The sequence below is a fragment of the Oncorhynchus mykiss genome, chromosome 31 (assembly GCF_013265735.2).
Source record: "Oncorhynchus mykiss isolate Arlee chromosome 31, USDA_OmykA_1.1, whole genome shotgun sequence".
Classification (NCBI taxonomy): Eukaryota; Metazoa; Chordata; class Actinopteri; order Salmoniformes; family Salmonidae; genus Oncorhynchus; species Oncorhynchus mykiss.
In genome coordinates, this window is record NC_050571.1 from 8,170,115 (window position 1) to 8,190,541 (window position 20,427).

The 20,427-nt window shown below is 43.0% G+C and overlaps 1 protein-coding gene across 1 annotated transcript in view; it reads right to left on the reverse strand.

Moving 5' to 3' along the window:
• Nucleotides 1–3,106: 3,106 nt before the first annotated feature.
• LOC110504516 (complexin-2) overlaps nt 3,107–20,427 on the reverse strand; it is a 51,332-nt gene continuing 34,011 nt past the window's right edge. The window contains exons 2-4 of the mRNA XM_021583273.2: nt 18,332–18,482; nt 6,735–6,922; nt 3,107–4,727 (exon numbers count right to left, since the gene is read on the reverse strand). Coding sequence (XP_021438948.1) covers nt 4,530–4,727; nt 6,735–6,922; nt 18,332–18,362 — 417 coding nt within the window. The 5' untranslated portion in view covers nt 18,363–18,482 and the 3' untranslated portion in view covers nt 3,107–4,529. The remainder of the gene's footprint in view (nt 4,728–6,734; nt 6,923–18,331; nt 18,483–20,427) is intronic.

Sequence of the window (20,427 nt, forward strand, 5' to 3'; positions counted from 1 at the left end):
TTCCTGTTTGACAAACCCTACTCTAAACAATTACAGGAGGAAAGTGTGAGTATCGCAGTTGAAGTTTGGACACAGATTTATGCCCCTATCCCAGCCAGGGACAATCACCCAACCATCATATATCACTAATATGCAGCAGCAAGACAGAGAAATATGCATTATAATTGTAAAGCCAAATTGGAACCACTCATACATGTTCATACATACATCACCGCAATTACAAGAGTCTGTTTACAACTGGGGCAGAGGTATGAGCTGTATGCTGCTTGGAATACATGCTATCATCAATATACACAGATGTTTGATTTACTGCATATAGTACGTCCCCAGCAGAATATGTCGAGGAAACATATATGTATCTGAACTATATTGGGTATTGGGATGAAGACAACAACAAAAACCTCAACAGCTTCTTTGACCAAAATGGAAACACATTGTTAAAATGGTCTGTAATAAGGAGAGCAAATCTGTATGGCAACACATCCTGTCTGGACTTTACTCGGGCAGTGGCACACTATCTCTGTGACGTGTGTTATATAGTTCAGGATATGAGAGGATATATATGGGGCGGCAGGGTAGCCTAGTGGTTAGAGCGTTGGACTCGTAACCAGTTGCAAGTTCATATCCCCGTTCTGCCCCTGAACAAGGCAGTTAACCCACTGTTCCTAGGCCGCCATTGAAAATAAGAATTTGTTCTTAACTGACTTGCCTGGTTAAATAAAGGTAAAATATAGGAGAAACCTGTCGACAATCACCGTTAGAGGCAGCATGTTAATAAGTCAACACATAACTGTTGTGTCCCCAGTTTGGGGTTAACATACAGTGTTGTTGAATATGAATTATATAATTCTGATTGTTTATAAAAGTCTCAGTAAAGGTAGAGTTAAAGCCACCTGTTGTTTTTGTCATGAAATGAATTGCATCATCACATGAGAGGGCAGGTCAGAATGAATAGCATCTGCGGATGTTATAGGGCCTGGTGTTATAGCAGTAGGATGTTATAGGGCCAGGGGTGTTATAACAATTCAGTCTGTCATCAACAAACTCTTATTCTGTATGTGATCGACACAGGCCATCACAGAGCTGAGAATCTACAACAACCCAAACTTCTGAATCTAGTAAAACAGATTCTGTTGCCGGGAGACTACAACATAAACAGGCCATTGTTTGTGTTGTAGTATTTGGTGTGAATTCCCCCCCCCCCCCCCCCCTATGTTCCTATGGCGATGTGAAAGGAATGTGTTAAGTATTTCTTTAGACATATGGCACAACCAATTCGAGCCTGGTTAGAGTTTGTGCACACAGGATTCATAGACACTTATAAACAGGGACTGTATAAACATGATATATCACGTCACTATAGAAAGACACAGATACTGTATAAACATACAAACATACATACAGTACATGTACTGTGGTAGTACATAGACATCATTACAATGACTTCATTGTTTTCTCCTCGTCTTTTGTTTGCGCATACACTTGTATATTGTACACATTAGGATACAGTTGGTGAGAAGGGTTTAGACAAATAGGTAGATAGTGTAACGGAACTACACTTTTTTTTTTACAGGAAAAAAAATAATTCAACATTGAATTATAATTGTTATAGTTTTTTTTTTGTGTGTGTGTGATTATTACAGTCTAAACCATATGCTTTTACCTAGTGAAAAAACCCTATCAGACCTAAAAAAAAAAAAGAGAAAATGTTTATTCATAACATGTGATTATTTAAATTTTTAGTTTAGTTTTTTTTTCTCGAATGTATCAATCTTCAATGTCATGTAGCCATGTACGTTATATGAAAAATATGAGAATTTCTGACAATTAAAGCTTCACAGGGTTTGGTCTTTGGAAAGTGTATCCCAAAATGACATCAATGTCGACATAAAAACTATATGTTGCCAGCCTATTCCTACTGATATCAACAAGACTGGACCACTTCCTTAGTTCTGGACAATTTCCTTAGTTAGTGGGGACAAAATAAATGATGGTGTTTTTTCAGTATCTTTGGATATTAATGATTCAAACACTACCAATGCGATTGTCTCTCAGGATAACATGGAATTTATGAAGGAATTTATTTAGGTCAATTTATTAACTATTAAATAAATGAAATTCCATTTAACATGGCTTACTGTTTCATAATAGCCTCCAAAAGAATGAGTTAAACAAGTACCTTGTGTAAAACAGACATGTGGTATGGGAGGTGGGAGGTGGGAGGTGGGTAGTGGGAGGTGGGAGGTGGGTAGTGGGAGGTGGGTAGTGGGAGGTGGGTAGTGGGAGGTGGGAGGTGGGTAGTGGGAGGTGGGTAGTGGGAGGTGGGAGGTGGGTAGTGGGAGGTGGGAGGTGGGTAGTGGGAGGTGGGAGGTGGGTAGTGGGAGGTGGGTAGTGGGAGGTGGGAGGTGGGTAGTGGGAGGTGGGAGGTGGGTAGTGGGAGGTGGGAGGTGGGAGGTGGGTAGTGGGAGGTGGGAGGTGGGTAGTGGGAGGTGGGTAGTGGGAGATGGGAGGTGGGAGGTGGGAGGTGGGTAGTGGGAGGTGGGTAGTGGGAGGTGGGTAGTGGGAGGTGGGTAGTGGGAGGTGGGAGGTGGGAGGTGGGAGGTGGGTAGTGAAAGGACGACATACGCAGTATCGGCTTCCTTCACTGTAATGCAGTGCTCATGTTTGATTGTCTTTGGACTGCACTAACCACCAACTGTTAAATATGATGTTGACTAAATCATTTTCATAGAACTGTGCGTGTTTTTCTTCTTCTCTACACTGAATGTGAATCTTTTATATTCTATGGATAATCTGAGTGTTTAATTTTGAATGTGAATCTTGTGTATTCTATGGATAATCTGAGTGTTTAATGTTGAATGTGAATCTTGTGTATTCTATGGATAATCTGAGTGTTTAATGTTGAATGTGAATCTTGTGCATTCTATGGATAATCTGAGTGTTTAATTTTGAATGTGAATCTGTTGTATTCTATGGATAATCTGAGTGTTTAATGTTGAATGTGAATCTTGTGCATTCTATGGATAATCTGAGTGTATAAAGTTGAATGTGAATATGTTGTATTCTATGGATAATCTGAGTGTTTAAATGTTGAATGTGAATCTAGTGTATTCTATGGATAATCTGAGTGTTTAATGTTGAATGTGAATCTTGTGCATTCTATGGATAATCTGAGTGTTTAATGTTGAATGTGAATGTGTTGTATTCTATGGATAATCTGAGTGTTTAATGTTGAATGTGAATCTGTTGTATTCTATGGATAATCTGAGTGTTTAATGTTGAATGTGAATCTTGTGCATTCTATGGATAATCTGAGTGTTTAATGTTGAATGTGAATCTGTTGTATTCTATGGATAATCTGAGTGTTTAATGTTGAATGTGAATGTGTTGTATTCTATGAATAATCTGAGTGTATAATGTTGAATGTGAATCTGTTGTATTCTATGGATAATCTGAGTGTTTAATGTTGACGGGGTGAATCTGTTGTATTCTATGGATAATCTGAGTGTTTAATGTTGGATGTGAATCTGTTGTATTCTATGGATAATCTGAGTGTTTAATGTTGAATGTGAATCTGTTGTATTCTATGGATAATCTGAGTGTCTAATGTTGACGGGGTGACCTTTGTTTGAGCAAAAATGGTTTCTCTCACAAAATGCCGTCTGTCAGGTTGATAATCTCCTATATTTAATCTGGGAGCATGAGAGTTGTTTTATTATTAGTCAGGAATTTAAAGGGAAATCAAGTATTCCACTTGCCTTAGTTGTTTCATAGCATTAAGAAGGCATTGGATCAGCTCTATTCGTACAGCCAGACTAACATTAAATACATCCGTCATAATGTGGCATGTCTGCATCCTTTGAAGACAAACAAAGTTAAATGATATCATCAAACGACTTCAAAAAGACCCTCATTAACAGTTCCTCTGTTGGGAGGAAGTCCTACCAAGGCACAGTCTAAAACTAACTAAACTGCTGATCTCAAAAAGACCGCGAATAGAATATCCCCTTCCCATACAGTTACAGTAGCTTACTTACTATAAAAATAGAAAAAGCCAGCGAATGAAAAAAAGAAAAAGCAATCCATCTTCAGATAGGTGTTGGCAGTGCTTTTCAACCACATGAGCAGGAATTGCCCATTGAAGTGTCCATTGGTACGGTGGATTGAACCCTGCTCTCTAATGCATGGCTGGACAGAAACTCCTTACCCCAGTATAATACCAATGGCCAACCAATCCAAATGCATCTACCTGGTGCGGTGAATCTATATACCAATGTTGGAATGTTAGATAAGTGGGGGATAAAAACCAAACATAAACTCAGTCGGCAGTTGAGAGACCGACGAGAAGCTGTGGGTAGATATATAACCACATTGTGTCTAGTCAGAGTAAGAAAACAACAAATACTTCTGTAAAGGCAGTGAATGGCCGTTTGGCAAGAACCCCTTCTACCCAAATCCCCAGTCCCAGATCTCTCCTCCCCCTCCCCCTGGCTGGACCGAACCATGTGTTGTTGTTGTCGATGTGTTCTTTACTTCTTGAACATGTCCTTTAGAGGTCCAGGGAGGAACTTGAGGACGGTGTCCAGAATGCTCTCCTCATCCTCGTCTTCCTCGTCTCCGCACCCGGCTGGGATGGCCTTCTTGGCGCGCGTCAGAGACCCCTCACAGGCCTGCTCCATGGCTGCCTTCTCCTCCGCCTCCTTCTCCTCCTTCTTCTTCAAGCCATACTGCGTGGATAAAGGGCACAGTGATAACAATATATGAGGATGTCACTTTCATAAGGAGTAGCACCCCCACACCTCCCATCTTGAGATCAAATGGTGTTCCACAAGGCTTGATTCTTGCACTTACAGTGCCTTCAGAAAATATTCACACCCCTTGGCTTTATCCACATTTTGTTATGTTACCGTTTGTTATTAAATATTGTTAAATATTGTTATTTTACTGCTGCTGTTTAATTATTAGTTATTTTTATTTTCGATTTTCGATTTTTTTTGTTGTTGTTAGAAATTATTTTACTTCTTAAAGCATTGTTGATTATTGGCTTGTAAAGTAAACATTTTACTGTAAGATCTACACCTGTTGAATATTTGGCGCATGTGACAAATAAAATATGATTTGATACAGCCTGAATTTCAAATGGATAAAATCTAGATTTCTTCTCTCTCACTGGCCTACACAAAATAGCCATAATGTCAAAGTGGAATTATGTTTTTAGATTATTTTTTAAAACAAATTAATTTAAAATGATGTCTTGAGTCAATACGTTTTCAACCCCTTTGCCATGGCAACCTAAATAAATCCAGGAGTAAAAATGTGCTTAAAAAGTCACAATAAGTTGCCTGGACTCACTCTGTATATTAGTGTTTAACAGGATTTTTGAATGACTACCTCACCTCTGTACCCCACACATCTGTAAGGTCCCTCAGTCGAGCAGTGAATTTCAAACACAGATTCAACCACAAAGACCAGGGAGGTTTTCCAATGCCTTGCAAAGAAGGGCACCTATTGGTAGATGGGTAAACATTTTAAAAAGCAGCCATTGAATATCCCTTTGAGAATGGTGAAGTTGTTAATTAAACTTAAAGTCACTACAAAGATACAGGCGTCCTTCCTAAATTCAGTTGCCGGAGAGCAATGAAACCGCTCACAATGAGGCCAATTTAAAACAGAGTTTAATGGCTGTGATGGGAGAAAACTGAGGATGGATCAACAACATTGTAGTTACTCCCAATACTAAATTGACAGAGTGAAAAGAAGGAAGCCTGTACAGAATACAAATATTCCAAAACATGCATCCTGTTTGCAACAAGACACCACTGCAAAAAAATGTGTAAGAGTAATTAACCTTTCGTCCTGAATACAACGTTTTATATTTGGGGCAATACAACACATTACTGAGTACCACTCTCCATATTTTAAAGCCAGGTGGTGGCTGCATCATGTTATGGGTATGCTTGTAATCGAGAAGGAATGGGGACTTCTTCAGGATAAAAAATAAAACGGAATGGAACTAAGCACAGGCAAAATCCTAGAGGAAAACCTGGTTCAGTCTGCTTTCCACCAGACACTGGGAAATGTATTCACCTTTCAGCAGGACAATAACCTAAAACACAAGGTCATATACACACTGGAGTTGCTTACCAAGGAGAGTGTTCGGAGCTACAGCTTGGACGTAAATCTACTTGAAAATCTATGGCAAGACCTGAAAATGGTTGTCTAGCAACAACCAATTTGACAGAGCTTGAAGAATTTTGAAAATAACAAGTGGGCAAATATTGTACAATCCAGGTGTGGAAAGCTCTTAGAACCTTACCCAGAAAGACTCACAGCTGTAATCACTGCCAAAAGTGCTTCTACAAAGTATTGACTCAGGGGTATATTTTTGTATTTAATTTTCAATAAATTTGCTAACATTTTAAAATGTGTCATTATGGGGTATCATGTGTAGATGGGTGAGGGGAAAAAAATCGATTGAATCTATTTTGAATTCAGGCTGTAGCACAACAAAATGTGGAACAAGTCAAGGGGTGTGAATACTTTCTGAACTAACTGTATATTATTTATAGTTTACATTAAAAGGGCAATCTGGGATTCAAAGAACTATACAAAGTACTTTTTAAGGTGTAGTATACAGCTGAAGGTTGGGGCTGGAGTAATGTAATGGTTTTATAACGAGGTACATTGAATGTAAAATAGTTTCTGAGTCATTTGTGGACTGCTGCAGTGCTCACCTTGTCCCTGATGGACTGTCGTACGACTTCTCTTTCTGCCTCCATTTTCCGGTGCTTATCCTTCCTCTCCTCCTCCTGTTGTCTCAGTGCCTCCTGTCTCTCCTCCTCTTCCTCCTTCTTCTTCTTTGCGGCCTCTGGATCCTTCTCCTCCTCTCCGCCTAACATTTTCCCCATGTCTTTAGTGGCCCCTGGAGGAAGCAGGCACACACACAGAGCCTGAAGTCATTCAGTTAAAATACAATACAATACACTTCTATTTGTCCATCTGCTACCAACCCAAATCCTACAGCCACAACCTGCCACCTGTCTCACTGGTCTATATGATATACTGTATCAGCAGCCCAACCTGTCTCACTGGTCTATATGATATACTGTATCAGCAGCCCAACCTGTCTCACTGATCTATATGACATACTGTATCAGCAACCTGTCTCACTGATCTATGACATACTGTATCAGCAACCTGTCTCACTGGTCTATATGATATACTGTATCAGCAGCCCAACCTGTCTCACTGGTCTATATGATATACTGTATCAGCAACCTGTCTCACTGATCTATATGACATACTGTATCAGCAGCCCAAACTGTCTCACTGATCTATATGACATACTGTATCAGCAACCTGTCTCACTGATCTATATGATATACTGTATCAGCAACCCAACCTGTCTCACTGGTCTATATAACATACTGTATCAGCAACCTGTCTCACTGATCTATGTGACATACTGTATCAGCAACCTGTCTCATTGATCTATATGACATACTGTATCAGCAACCCAACCTGTCTCACTGGTCTATATAACATACTGTATCAGCAACCCAACCTGTCTCACTGGTCTATATGATATACTGTATCAGCAACCCAACCTGTCTCACTGGTCTATATGATATACTGTATCAGCAGCCCAACCTGTCTCACTGGTCTATATGATATACTGTATCAGCAGCCCAACCTGTCTCACTGATCTATATGACATACTGTATCAGCAACCTGTCTCACTGATCTATGTGACATACTGTATCAGCAACCTGTCTCACTGATCTATATGACATACTGTATCAGCAACCCAACCTGTCTCACTGATCTATATGACATACTGTATCAGCAACCTGTCTCACTGATCTGTGACATACTGTATCAGCAACCTGTCTCACTGATCTATATGACATACTGTATCAGCAGCCCAACCTGTCTCACTGATCTATATGACATACTGTATCAGCAACCTGTCTCACTGATCTGTGACATACTGTATCAGCAACCTGTCTCACTGATCTATATGACATACTGTATCAGCAGCCCAACCTGTCTCACTGATCTATATGATATACTGTATCAGCAGCCCAACCTGTCTCACTGATCTATATGATATGCTGTATCAGCAACCCAACCTGTCTCACTGGTCTATATGACATTCTGTTTCAGCAACCTGTCTCACTGATCTATGACATACTGTATCAGCAACCCAACCTGTCTCACTGGTCTATATGACATACTGTATCAGCAACCCAACCTGTCTCACTGGTCTAACTGACATACCGTATCAGCAACCTGTCTCACTGGTCTATATGACATACTGTATCAGCAACCTGTCTCACTGGTCTATATGACATACTGTATCAGCAACCCAACCTGTCTCACTGGTCTAACTGACATACCGTATCAGCAACCTGTCTCACTGGTCTATATGACATACTGTATCAGCAACCTGTCTCACTGATCTATATGACATACTGTATCAGCAACCTGTCTCACTGGTCTATATGACATACTGTATCAGCAACCTGTCTCACTGATCTATATGACATACTGTATCAGCAACCTGTCTCACTGGTCTATATGACATACTGTATCAGCAACCTGTCTCACTGATCTATATGACATACTGTATCAGCAGCCCAACCTGTCTCACTGATCTATATGATATACTGTATCAGCAGCCCAACCTGTCTCACTGATCTATATGATATACTGTATCAGCAGCCCAACCTGTCTCACTGATCTATATGACATACTGTATCAGCAACCTGTCTCACTGATCTATGTGACATACTGTATCAGCAACCTGTCTCACTGGTCTATATGACATACTGTATCAGCAACCTGTCTCACTGATCTATATGACATACTGTATCAGCAACCTGTCTCACTGATCTATATGATATACTGTATCAGCAGCCCAACCTGTCTCACTGATCTATATGACATACTGTATCAGCAACCTGTCTCACTGGTCTAACTGACATACCATATCAGCAACCTGTCTCACTGGTCTATATGACATACTGTATCAGCAACCTGTCTCACTGATCTATATGACATACTGTATCAGCAACCTGTCTCACTGATCTATATGATATACTGTATCAGCAACATGTCTCACTGGTCTATATGACATACCGTATCAGCAACCTGTCTCACTGATCTATATGACATACTGTATCAGCAGCCCAACCTGTCTCACTGATCTATATGATATACTGTATCAGCAACCCAACCTGTCTCATTGGTCTATATGACATTCTGTTTCAGCAACCTGTCTCACTGGTCTAACTGACATACCGTATCAGCAACCTGTCTCACTGGTCTATATGACATACTGTATCAGCAACCTGTCTCACTGGTCTATATGACATACTGTATCAGCAACCCAACCTGTCTCACTGGTCTAACTGACATACCGTATCAGCAACCTGTCTCACTGGTCTATATGACATACTGTATCAGCAACCTGTCTCACTGGTCTATTTGACATACTGTATTAGCAACCTGTCTCACTGGTCTATATGACATACTGTATCAGCAACCTGTCTCACTGATCTATGTGACATACTGTATCAGCAACCTGTCTCACTGGTCTATATGACATACTGTATCAGCAACCTGTCTCACTGATCTATGTGACATACTGTATCAGCAACCTGTCTCACTGGTCTATATGACATACTGTATCAGCAACCTGTCTCACTGGTCTATTTGACATACTGTATCAGCAACCTGTCTCACTGGTCTATATGACATACCGTATCAGCAACCTGTCTCACTGGTCTATATGACATACTGTATCAGCAGCCCAACCTGTCTCACTGGTCTATTTGACATACTGTATCAGCAACCTGTCTCACTGATCTATGTGACATACTGTATCAGCAACCTGTCTCACTGGTCTATATGACATACTGTATCAGCAACCTGTCTCACTGATCTATGTGACATACTGTATCAGCAACCTGTCTCACTGGTCTATATGACATACTGTATCAGCAACCTGTCTCACTGATCTATGTGACATACTGTATCAGCAACCTGTCTCACTGATCTATGTGACATACTGTATCAGCAACCTGTCTCACTGGTCTATATGACATACTGTATCAGCAACCTGTCTCACTGGTCTATATGACATACCGTATCAGCAACTGTGGGTCTGTAAAGTTCCAGTAGAGTACAGTAGAGTAAGGATGAAATATAGAGAGATTCCCAATTACAATAATATAAACTTGCTAGGGATAAAATAATGGTGCATAGACTTCAGTTGTAAAACTAGTGTGTGGACCAGCCAGTCCAGTTTAAAAGGTCTATGTCATCTTGTAATCAGTAATGACTGAAATGTCCTGACTCGTAGCACGTGGCAGCTCTCTAGTGACTATAACACAACGATTTCTCCCAGCGTATCGATATTGTTGTTGTTACCAGAGTCAGATCAATAATAAACAGAGCATCACCTGAGTGACTATGAATGATGTATATAACAGCAGAGTTACAACTTTATCCTGGAATTGATCTACTGCTCTGAAACAGGAAGAGGCTGGCCGCAGGCCAAGTTACTGCTCTAAAACAGGAAGAGGCTGGCCGCAGGCCAAGTTACTGCTCTGAAACAGGAAGAGGCTGGCCGCAGGCCAAGTTACTGCTCTGACACAGGAAGAGGCTGGCCGCAGGCCAAGTTACTACTCTGACACAGGAAGAGGCTGGCTGCAGGCCAAGTTACTGCTCTGACACAGGAAGAGGCTGGCCGCAGGCCAAGTTACTGCTCTGACATAGGAAGAGGCTGGCCGCAGGCCAAGTTACTGCTCTGACACAGGAAGAGGCTGGCCGCAGGCCAAGTTACTGCTCTGACACAGGAAGAGGCTGGCCGCAGGCCAAGTTACTGCTCTGACACAGGAAGAGGCTGGCCGCAGGCCAAGTTACTGCTCTGACACAGGAAGAGGCTGGCCGCAGGCCAAGTTACTGCTCTGACATAGGAAGAGGCTGGCCGCAGGCCAAGTTACTGCTCTGACACAGGAAGAGGCTGGCTGCAGGCCAAGTTACTGCTCTGACACAGGAAGAGGCTGGCCGCAGGCCAAGTTACTGCTCTGAAACAGGAAGAGGCTGGCTGCAGGCCAAGTTACTACTGACACAGGAAGTTACTGGCCACCAGGAGCCAATAGATCCCCCTGGAGAGCAGGGTTAAAGGTCACTCTGGAGCCCCTGGGAGCAGGGTTAAAGATCACTCTTGGACCCCCTGGAGTACAGGGTTAAAGGTCACTCTGGAGCACCTGGAGAGCCGGGTTAAAGATCACTCTGGAGCCCCTGGAGTACAGGGTTAAAGGTCACTCTGGAGCACCTGGAGAGCAGGGTTAAAGGTCACTCTGGAGCCCCTGGAGAACAGGGTTAAAGGTCACTCTGTAGCACCTGGAGAGCAGGGTTAAAGGTCACTCTGGAGCACCTGGAGAGCAGGGTTAAAGGTCACTCTGGAGCACCTGGAGAGCAGGGTTAAAGGTCACTCTGGAGCACCTGGAGAGCAGGGTTAAAGGTCACTCTGGAGCACCTGGAGAACATGGTTAAAGGTCACTCTGCGCACTGTTAGCGCCCAACTGCTTTCAAATCTATAGCCCCCACGGACTATGGCACTACTACCCCATGATAAATGTAAACAACTGTCACGTCTACTCCCTCTCCCCCTCTCTGGTGCTCGTTGTCACCAGTTCTCTCATTATTACGCATACCTGTCACTATCGTTACGTGCACCTGTGCCTCATGACACTCACCTGGACTCCATCCCCTTCCTGATTACCTCCCCTATATAGACTCCGTCTCATGCTACCACTAGAGTGAAAGCACCGCCAGCATTCAAAAGTGACCAAAACATCAGCCAGTTAGCATAGGAACTGAGAAGTGGTCTGTGGTTATCACCTGCAGAACCACTCCTTTATTGGGGGTGTCTTACTAATTGCCTATACTTTCCAACTGTTGTCTATCCCATTTGCACAACAGCATGTTATTGTCAATCAGTGTTGCTTCCTAAGTGGACAGTTTGATTTCACAGAAGTGTGATTGACTTGGAGTTACATTGTGTTGTTTAAGTGTTCCCTTTATTTTTTTGAGCAGTGTATAATTCCACACTATAAGGTTGGAATGATACTGTGAAATTGTGAAAAGGATGATAATGCCCTTTCAGTGCACCTTTTTTGGTGGGATGAAGTTTTGGCCTGTCGGGTGACATCACCAGTCGGTAAATTTAGTTAATAGACCAATCAGAAAGAGAGTTCAAAACTTCTCTGCCAATAACAGCTAGTTTTCAGTTTTACCCTCCTCACTCAGACCACTCCCAGACAGTCCTAGCAAAATAATTGCTTGAGAAATTGCTTTCTGCTAAGAAGCTATTTTTGTTTATTTTTGACCATTTTATTTGAAAATAATCACAGTAAGGTTCATCACTGTTACCCAGAAATAATTTGATATTGAGATTAAAACGGCTGTATTGGGCCTTTAGATAAAGGTGTAGCTGTGGTGCTACATGGGTATGTCAAATGTACTTTTATTTGAACCTTTATTTAACTAGGCAAGTCAATTAAGAACAAATTCTTATTTTCAACGACGGCCTACCCCGGACGACGCTGGGCCACTTGTGCGCCTCCCTTGGGACTCCCAATTACGGCCGGTTGTGATACAGCTTGGATTTCGAACCATGGTGTCTGTAGTGACGCCTCAAGCACTGAGATCCAGTGCCTTAAACTGCTGCGCCACTCGGGAGTCCTAATGTAAACATGTTATCATTAAATTAGCCTGTTAAGAGAGACAGTCTCTCTCCGTTGGATATCACTGTCATGTGTCATCTCCCCCGTCCCATGTGTACAGCTTGTCCTACAACATTACATTAGTAATTGGTCACTCATTTTCCTTGCACACAAATAATGCATTTTTTGGAGCTAGAGTGGCCTCCCTTCATACACTCTTTGCTCTTGATGGTCATTCCTTTATTATATAATCTCACAAAGCTCTTGTTTGATACATTCAGAGGATGGTTTGTCCCAGACTGGATGTCACCTCTTATGAATCACCATAAGTAACCCTTAGACTGCATGGCACAACAACGTGTTTTGTCTAGTCTAGTGAGAGACAGAGACACAGAGAGAGAGAGACACAGAGAGAGAGAGAGAGAGAGAGAGAGAGAGACACAGAGAGAGACACAGAGAGAGACACAGAGAGAGACACAGAGAGAGACACAGAGAGAGAGAGAGACACAGAGAGAGAGAGAGAGAGAGACAGAGAGAGAGAGAGAGAGACACAGAGAGAGAGAGACACAGAGAGAGAGAGAGACACAGAGAGAGAGAGAGACACAGAGAGAGAGAGAGACACAGAGAGAGAGAGAGAGAGAGAGAGACACAGAGACAGAGAGAGAGAGACAGAGAGAGAGAGACACAGAGAGAGAGAGACACAGAAAGAGAGAGAGACACAGAGAGAGAGAGAGAGAGAGAGAGAGAGAGAGAGAGAACAGGGAACATGGCCCATCGGCTTCCACAGTCTGCTAGTCGGAACACTGACGCTGCTGAATAATTTGTTAGGGATTGGGGGGGGGGGGGGGGGGGGGGATGAGGAATGGAACTCATTTGAATAATGGATGGCCCTCATTGGTAAATCATGCTCTCGTATGTCAAAAGTAAACTTAAATGTTGGACACTTTGGGATGAACTTTAAAAAATTATCACCAGTATCACGAAGAGCTCACGAAGATGTACTGTAGTTAGGGGCACCCTATTTCTTACATAGTGCACTTCTTTTGACCAGAGACTTATGAGACCTGGTCAAAAGTAGTGCACTATATAGGGAATAGGGTTCCATCTGGGACACCTACAGTGCCCTCAGAAAGAGTTCAGACCCCTTGACTTTCTCCACAGTTTGTTACGTTACAGCCTTATTCTAAAATGGATTAAATAAAAATTTAAAAAAGCTCAATCTACAAACAATGCCCCATAATGACATCACAATGCCCCATAATGACATCACAATGCCCCATAATGAAAAAGCGAAAACAGGTTTAGAAATGGTTGCAAATGTACAAAAGTAGAGATATTCAGACCCTTTACTTAGTACTTTGTTGAAGCAACTTTAGCAGCGCTTACAGCCTTGTGTCTTCTTGGGTATGACGCAACAAGCTTGGCACACCTGAATTTGGGGAGTTTCTTCCATTGCTCTCTGTAGATCCTCTCAAACTCTGTCAAGTTGGATGTGGAGCGTCGCTGCACAGCTATTTTTAAGTCTCTCCAGAGATGTTAGATCGGGTTCAAGGCTCTGGCTGGGCCACTCAAGGACATTCATGGACTTGTCCCGAAGCCACTCCTGCGTTGTCTTGGTTGTGTGCTTGGGGTCGTTGTCCTGTTGGAAGGTGAACATTTGCCCCAGTCTGAGGTCCGGAGGTCCTGAGCGCTCTGGAGCAGGTTTTCATCAAGGATCTCTGTACTTTGCTCCATTCATATTTTCCCTCAATCCTGACTAGTCTCTCAGTCCCTGCCGCTGAAAAACATCCCCACAGCATGATGCTGCCACCACCATGCTTCACCGTAGCAATGGTGCCAGGTTTCATCCAGACGTGACACTTGGCATTCAGGCCAAATAGTTCAATCTTGGTTTCATCAGCCCAGAGAATCTTGTTTCTCATTGTCTGAAAGTCTTTAGGTGCCTCTTGGCAAACTCCAAGGCCTGATTGGTGGAGTGCAGCAGAGATGGTTGTCCTTCTGGAAGATTCTCCCATCTCCACAGAGGAACTTTGGAGCACTGTCAGATTGACCATCAGGTTCTTGGTCACCTCCTGGACCAAGGCCCTTCTCCCCTGATTGCTCAGTTTGGCCGGGCGACCAGCTCTAGGAAGAGTCTTGGTGGTTCCAAACTTCTTCCATTTAAGAATGATGGCCACTGTGTTCTTTGGGGACCTTCAATGCTGCAGAATGTTTTTGGTACCCTTCCCCAGATCTGTGCCTCGACACTATCCAGTGCTCTGACATGCACTGTCAACTGTGGGACCTTTATATAGACAGGTGTGTGCCTTTCCAAATCATGTCCAATCAATTGAATTACCACAGGTGGGCTCTAATCAAGTTGTACAAACATCTCAAGGATGATCAATAGAAACAGGATTCACCTGAGCTTAATTTCGAGTCTCATAGCAAACGGGAATTATTTATTTATTTGAAGACACATATTGATGCCATAAGTCAATGGTGCCACCAGTGATTTTAGATAATGATGATTTAAAGGTTTTCACCTCCAGAGGTGGTCAGGAAGATCTGATCACAATCAGATCATAATGCATCTTTTAAACATCTACACCTGTCTGAAAATGTGTCCACAATCAGAATGTGGATGAGTTCAGGACAAAGGATGCATGTTAGACCCAGGTATAAACAGGGCTTTAGTCTTCTCTCCATGTTATGACCTGCTGTAGTTACTGCTCGGCCGCCTGTCTGTCTGTCTGTCTGGAGACTGATTGAAACAGGCACGCAAATAGCACTCCCTGCTAATCTATTGTGGTCAGTCAGAGAGCCCGATGAACCAATATCTAATTAACTATGCAGCGATGCAAAGCAATCCCATGCCAGAGGCTAGGATCCATACGGAGATCTGTGTGAGATGGTGGATGCAAGCAACACATAACATCCAGTTTATTTCCAATGATATCAGTCAAAGCTAAATGTGATAGAGAAGTGGGAAAATAGGACTTTATGTTATTGCTCAGAATGTACTATTTAGAATGTACTATTTAGAATGTACTATTTAGAATGTACTATTTAGAATGTACTATTTAGAATGTACTATTTAGAATGTACTATTTAGAATGTACTATTTTGACATTGAGATCTAGTCTCAGAGGTCCGTTAAAAGCGCAGAGAGCATCATGAAGAACAAGGAACACACCAGGCAGGTCCGAGATACTGTTGTGAAGAAGTTTAAAGCCGGATTTGGATACAAAAAGATTTCCCAAGCTTTAAACATCCCAAGGAGCACTGTGCAAGCGATAATATTGAAATGGAAGGAGTATCAAACCACTGCAAATCTACCAAGACCTGGCTGTCCCTCTAAACTTTCAGCTCATACAAGGAGAATACTGATCAGAGATGCAGCCAAGAGGCCCATGATCACTCTGGATGAACTGCAGAGATCTACAGCTGAGGTGGGAGACTCTGTCCATAGGACAACAATCAGTCGTATATTGCACAAATCTGGCCTTTATGGAAGAGCGGCAAGAAGAAAGCCATTTCTTAAAGATATCCATAAAAAGTGTAGTTTAAAGTTTGCCACAAGCCACCTGGGAGACACACCAAACATGTGGAAGAAGGTGCTCTGGTCAGATTAAACCAAAATTGAACTTTTTGGCAACAATGCAAAACGTTATGTTTGGCGTAAAAGCAACACAGCTGAACACACCATCCCCACTGTCAAACATGGTGGTGGCAGCATCATGGTTTGGGCCTGCTTTTCTTCAGCAGGGACAGGGAAGATGGTTAAAATTGATGGGAAGATGGATGGAGCCAAATACAGGACCATTCTGGAAGAAAACCTGATGGAGTCTGCAAAAGACCTGAGACTGGGACGGAGATTTGTCTTCCAACAAGACAATGATCCAAAACATAAAGCAAAATCTACAATGGAATGGTTCAAAAATAAACATATCCAGGTGTTAGAATGGCCAAGTCAAAGTCCAGACCTGAATCCAATCGAGAATCTGTGGAAAGAACTGAAAACTGCTGTTCACAAATGCTCTCCATCCAACCTCACTGAGCTCGAGCTGTTTTGCAAGGAGGAATGGGAAAAAAATTTAGTCTCTCGATGTGCAAAACTGATAGAGACATACCCCAAGCGACTTACAGCTGTAATCGCAGCAAAAGGTGGCGCTACAAAGTATTAACTTAAGGGGGCTGAATAATTTTGCACGCCCAATTTTTCAGTTTTTGATTTGTTAAAAAAGTTTGAAATATCCAATAAATGTCATTCCACTTCATGATTGTGTCCCACTTGTTGTTGATTCTTCACAAAAAGATACAGTTTTATATCTTTATGTTTGAAGCCTGAAATGTGGCAAAAGGTCGCAAAGTTCAAGGGGGGCGAATACTTTCGCAAGGCACTGTAACTCTCCATTTAGAACATTTTCAAGTCTTATCTGAAGAAAGCCCCCCAGTCTCCCGGCACCCCAGTCCCCCAGACCTCCAGACCCCCAGCACAACCCCAGCCATCCAGTCCCCCGGCCCACCAGTCCCCCATCCCCCCCAGTCCCCAAGCCCCTCAGTCCCCTGGCCCCCCAGTCTCCCAATCCCCCAGACCTCCAGCCCCCCAGCACAACCCCAGCCACCCAGTCCCCCGGCCCACCAGTCCCCCATCCCCCCCAGTCCCCAAGCCCCTCAGTCCCCTGGCCCCCCAGTCTCCCAATCCCCCAGACCTCCAGCCCCCCAGCACAACCCCAGCCACCCAGTCCCCCGGTCCACCAGTCCCCCATCCCCCCAGTCCCCAAGCCCCTCAGTCCCCTGGCCCACCAGTCTCCCAGTCCCCCCAGTCTCCCAGACCTCCAGCACAACCCCAGCCACCCAGTCCCCCGGCCCACCAGTCCCCCATCCCCCCCAGACCCCAGCTGCAACCTCAGGCCCCCATCAATCCCCCATTCCCAACCCAATGAAATTACATTCTGCACCCAGGCCAGACCAACCAAATGAAAGGTCACCGCATGGCCACAGCCTCTTCCAGAAAGGCAATTTGCTCCAAGCCTGTCAGAGGAGAGGGGGGATTAGGATTGACAGACGAGGTATACTTTTAATTTGACTACCCATAGTCATCCCACCAATTAATCCCAATCAGGATGTTGATTTTAACAATGCATTGACCTTTAGCCAGAGTTCATCCACAGTGACAAGTTAATCTACACAGCATATAGATATAAACGATGGAGCTGTATCGGAGGTTGAGATGACTATAAATATAAATGATGGAGGAGTATCTGAGTCTATAGGTTGAGTTGACTATTGCTTCCCTCTGAGACCTAAAACCAGAAACTGGTCATAAATCGTGACCGTTTAATTCCTTGATAGTGATCATTGCTTTACATTATAATATATTGTCTACAATAAGTTTACCAGGCAGCTTGTTTGATTTGTTTATAGTTTAGCAGTTCTTCCAAATCCAAATTCAGTTTGTATTTTCTAGAGCAATACATTTGTACTTTAATACAAAGATCAAGATGTCAAGAGGTACGTGTTCCCCTGAGTACAAACATCAGATCGCATGGCAAACAGATGTTCAGTCCATAATATTGACACGTTCATATAGCAGCGTATACAGTACTTACCACCTAAGGCTTGCTTCATCACAAAATTCATGGTTCCTTCTGATACTCTGGTCTTCTACAGACAAACACAACTGTGCATGTAGACGCCCCTTCTTTACCAGCTCTCTGTTGCCTTCCTCAGTCTGTGTGAGGGTTTACCTCTTGATCTAAGCTGTGGAGAGAAGAGAGAGAGGAGAGATAGGAGAGAGAGGAGAGGAGAGAGAGGATAGAGGAGAGGGAAGGAGAGAGAAAGGAGATAGGAGAGGGAAGGAGAGAGAAAGGAGAGAGGAGAGGGAAGGAGAGAGAAAGGAGAGAGGAGAGGGAAGGAGAGGAAAGGAGAGAGGAGAGGAAAGGAGAGAGGAGAGGAAAGGAGAGAGGACAAAGAAGGAGAGAGAGGAGAGAGAAAGGAGAGAGAGGAGAGAGAAAGGAGAGAGAGGAGAGAGAAAGGAGAGAGAGGATAGAGAAAGGAGAAGAAAGGAGAGAGAGGAGAGGGAAGGAGAGAGGAGAGAGAAGGAGAGAAAGGAGAGAGAGGAGAGAGAAAGGAGAGAGAGGAGAGAGAAAGGAGAGAGTGGAGAGAGAAAGGAGAGAGTGGAGAGAGAGGATAGAGAAAGGAGAATAAAGGAGAGAGAGGAGTGAGAGGAGAGAAAGGAGAGAAAGGAACAATGAAAGACAAAACAGTTTACTGGAAGATGTTAACAAAGGATATGGAGAGTGGCTATGTATGGTTGAGGCGGTAGGGTGTGTGTATGTGTGTGTGTGTGTGTGTGTGTGTGTGCGGGTGTGTGGTTGTAGAGCATAAAGATGTATCAATCTCTATGTTGTGGAGTCTACATCTATGTAGAACAGAGTAGATTTCCTGCTACAGTATCTCATCACGGCGCTCTATTAGAACAGAGTAGATTTCCTGCTACCGTATCTCATCACTGAGCTCTATTAGAACAGAGTAGATTTCCTGCTACCGTATCTCATCACTGAGCTCTATTAGAACAGAGTAGATTTCCTGCTACAGTATCTCATCACTGAGCTCTATTAGAACAGAGTAGATTTCCTGCTACAGTATCTCATCACTGAGCTCTATTAGAACAGAGTAGATTTCCTGCTACCGTATCTCATCACTGAGCTCTATTAGAACAGAGTAGATTTCCTGCTACAGTATCTCATCACTGAGCTCTATTAGAACAGAGTAGATTTCCTGCTACCGTATCTCATCACTGAGCTCTATTAGAACAGAGTAGATTTCCTGCTACAGTATCTCATCACTGAGCTCTATTAGAACAGAGTAGATTTCCTGCTACCGTATCTCATCACTGAGCTCTATTAGAACAGAGTAGATTTCCTGCTACCGTATCTCATCACTGAGCTCTATTAGAACAGAGTAGATTTCCTGCTACAGTATCTCATCACTGAGCTCTATTAGAAAAGAGTAGATTTCCTGCTACAGTATCTCATCACTGAGCTCTATTAGAAAAGAGTAGATTTCCTGCTACAGTATCTCATCACTGAGCTCTATTAGAAAAGAGTAGATTTCCTGCTACAGTATCTCATCACTGAGCTCTATTAGAACAGAGTAGATTTCCTGCTACAGTATCTCATCACTGAGCTCTATTAGAACAGAATAGATTTCCTGCTACAGTATCTCATCACTGAGCTCTATTAGAACAGAGTAGATTTCCTGCTACCGTATCTCATCACTGAGCTCTATTAGAACAGAGTAGATTTCCTGCTACAGTATCTCATCACTGAGCTCTATTAGAACAGAGTAGATTTCCTGCTACCGTATCTCATCACTGAGCTCTATTAGAACAGAGTAGATTTCCTGCTACAGTATCTCATCACTGAGCTCTATTAGAACAGAGTAGATTTCCTGCTACCGTATCTCATCACTGAGCTCTATTAGAACAGAGTAGATTTCCTGCTACCGTATCTCATCACTGAGCTCTATTAGAACAGAGTAGATTTCCTGCTACAGTATCTCATCACTGAGCTCTATTAGAAAAGAGTAGATTTCCTGCTACAGTATCTCATCACTGAGCTCTATTAGAAAAGAGTAGATTTCCTGCTACAGTATCTCATCACTGAGCTCTATTAGAAAAGAGTAGATTTCCTGCTACAGTATC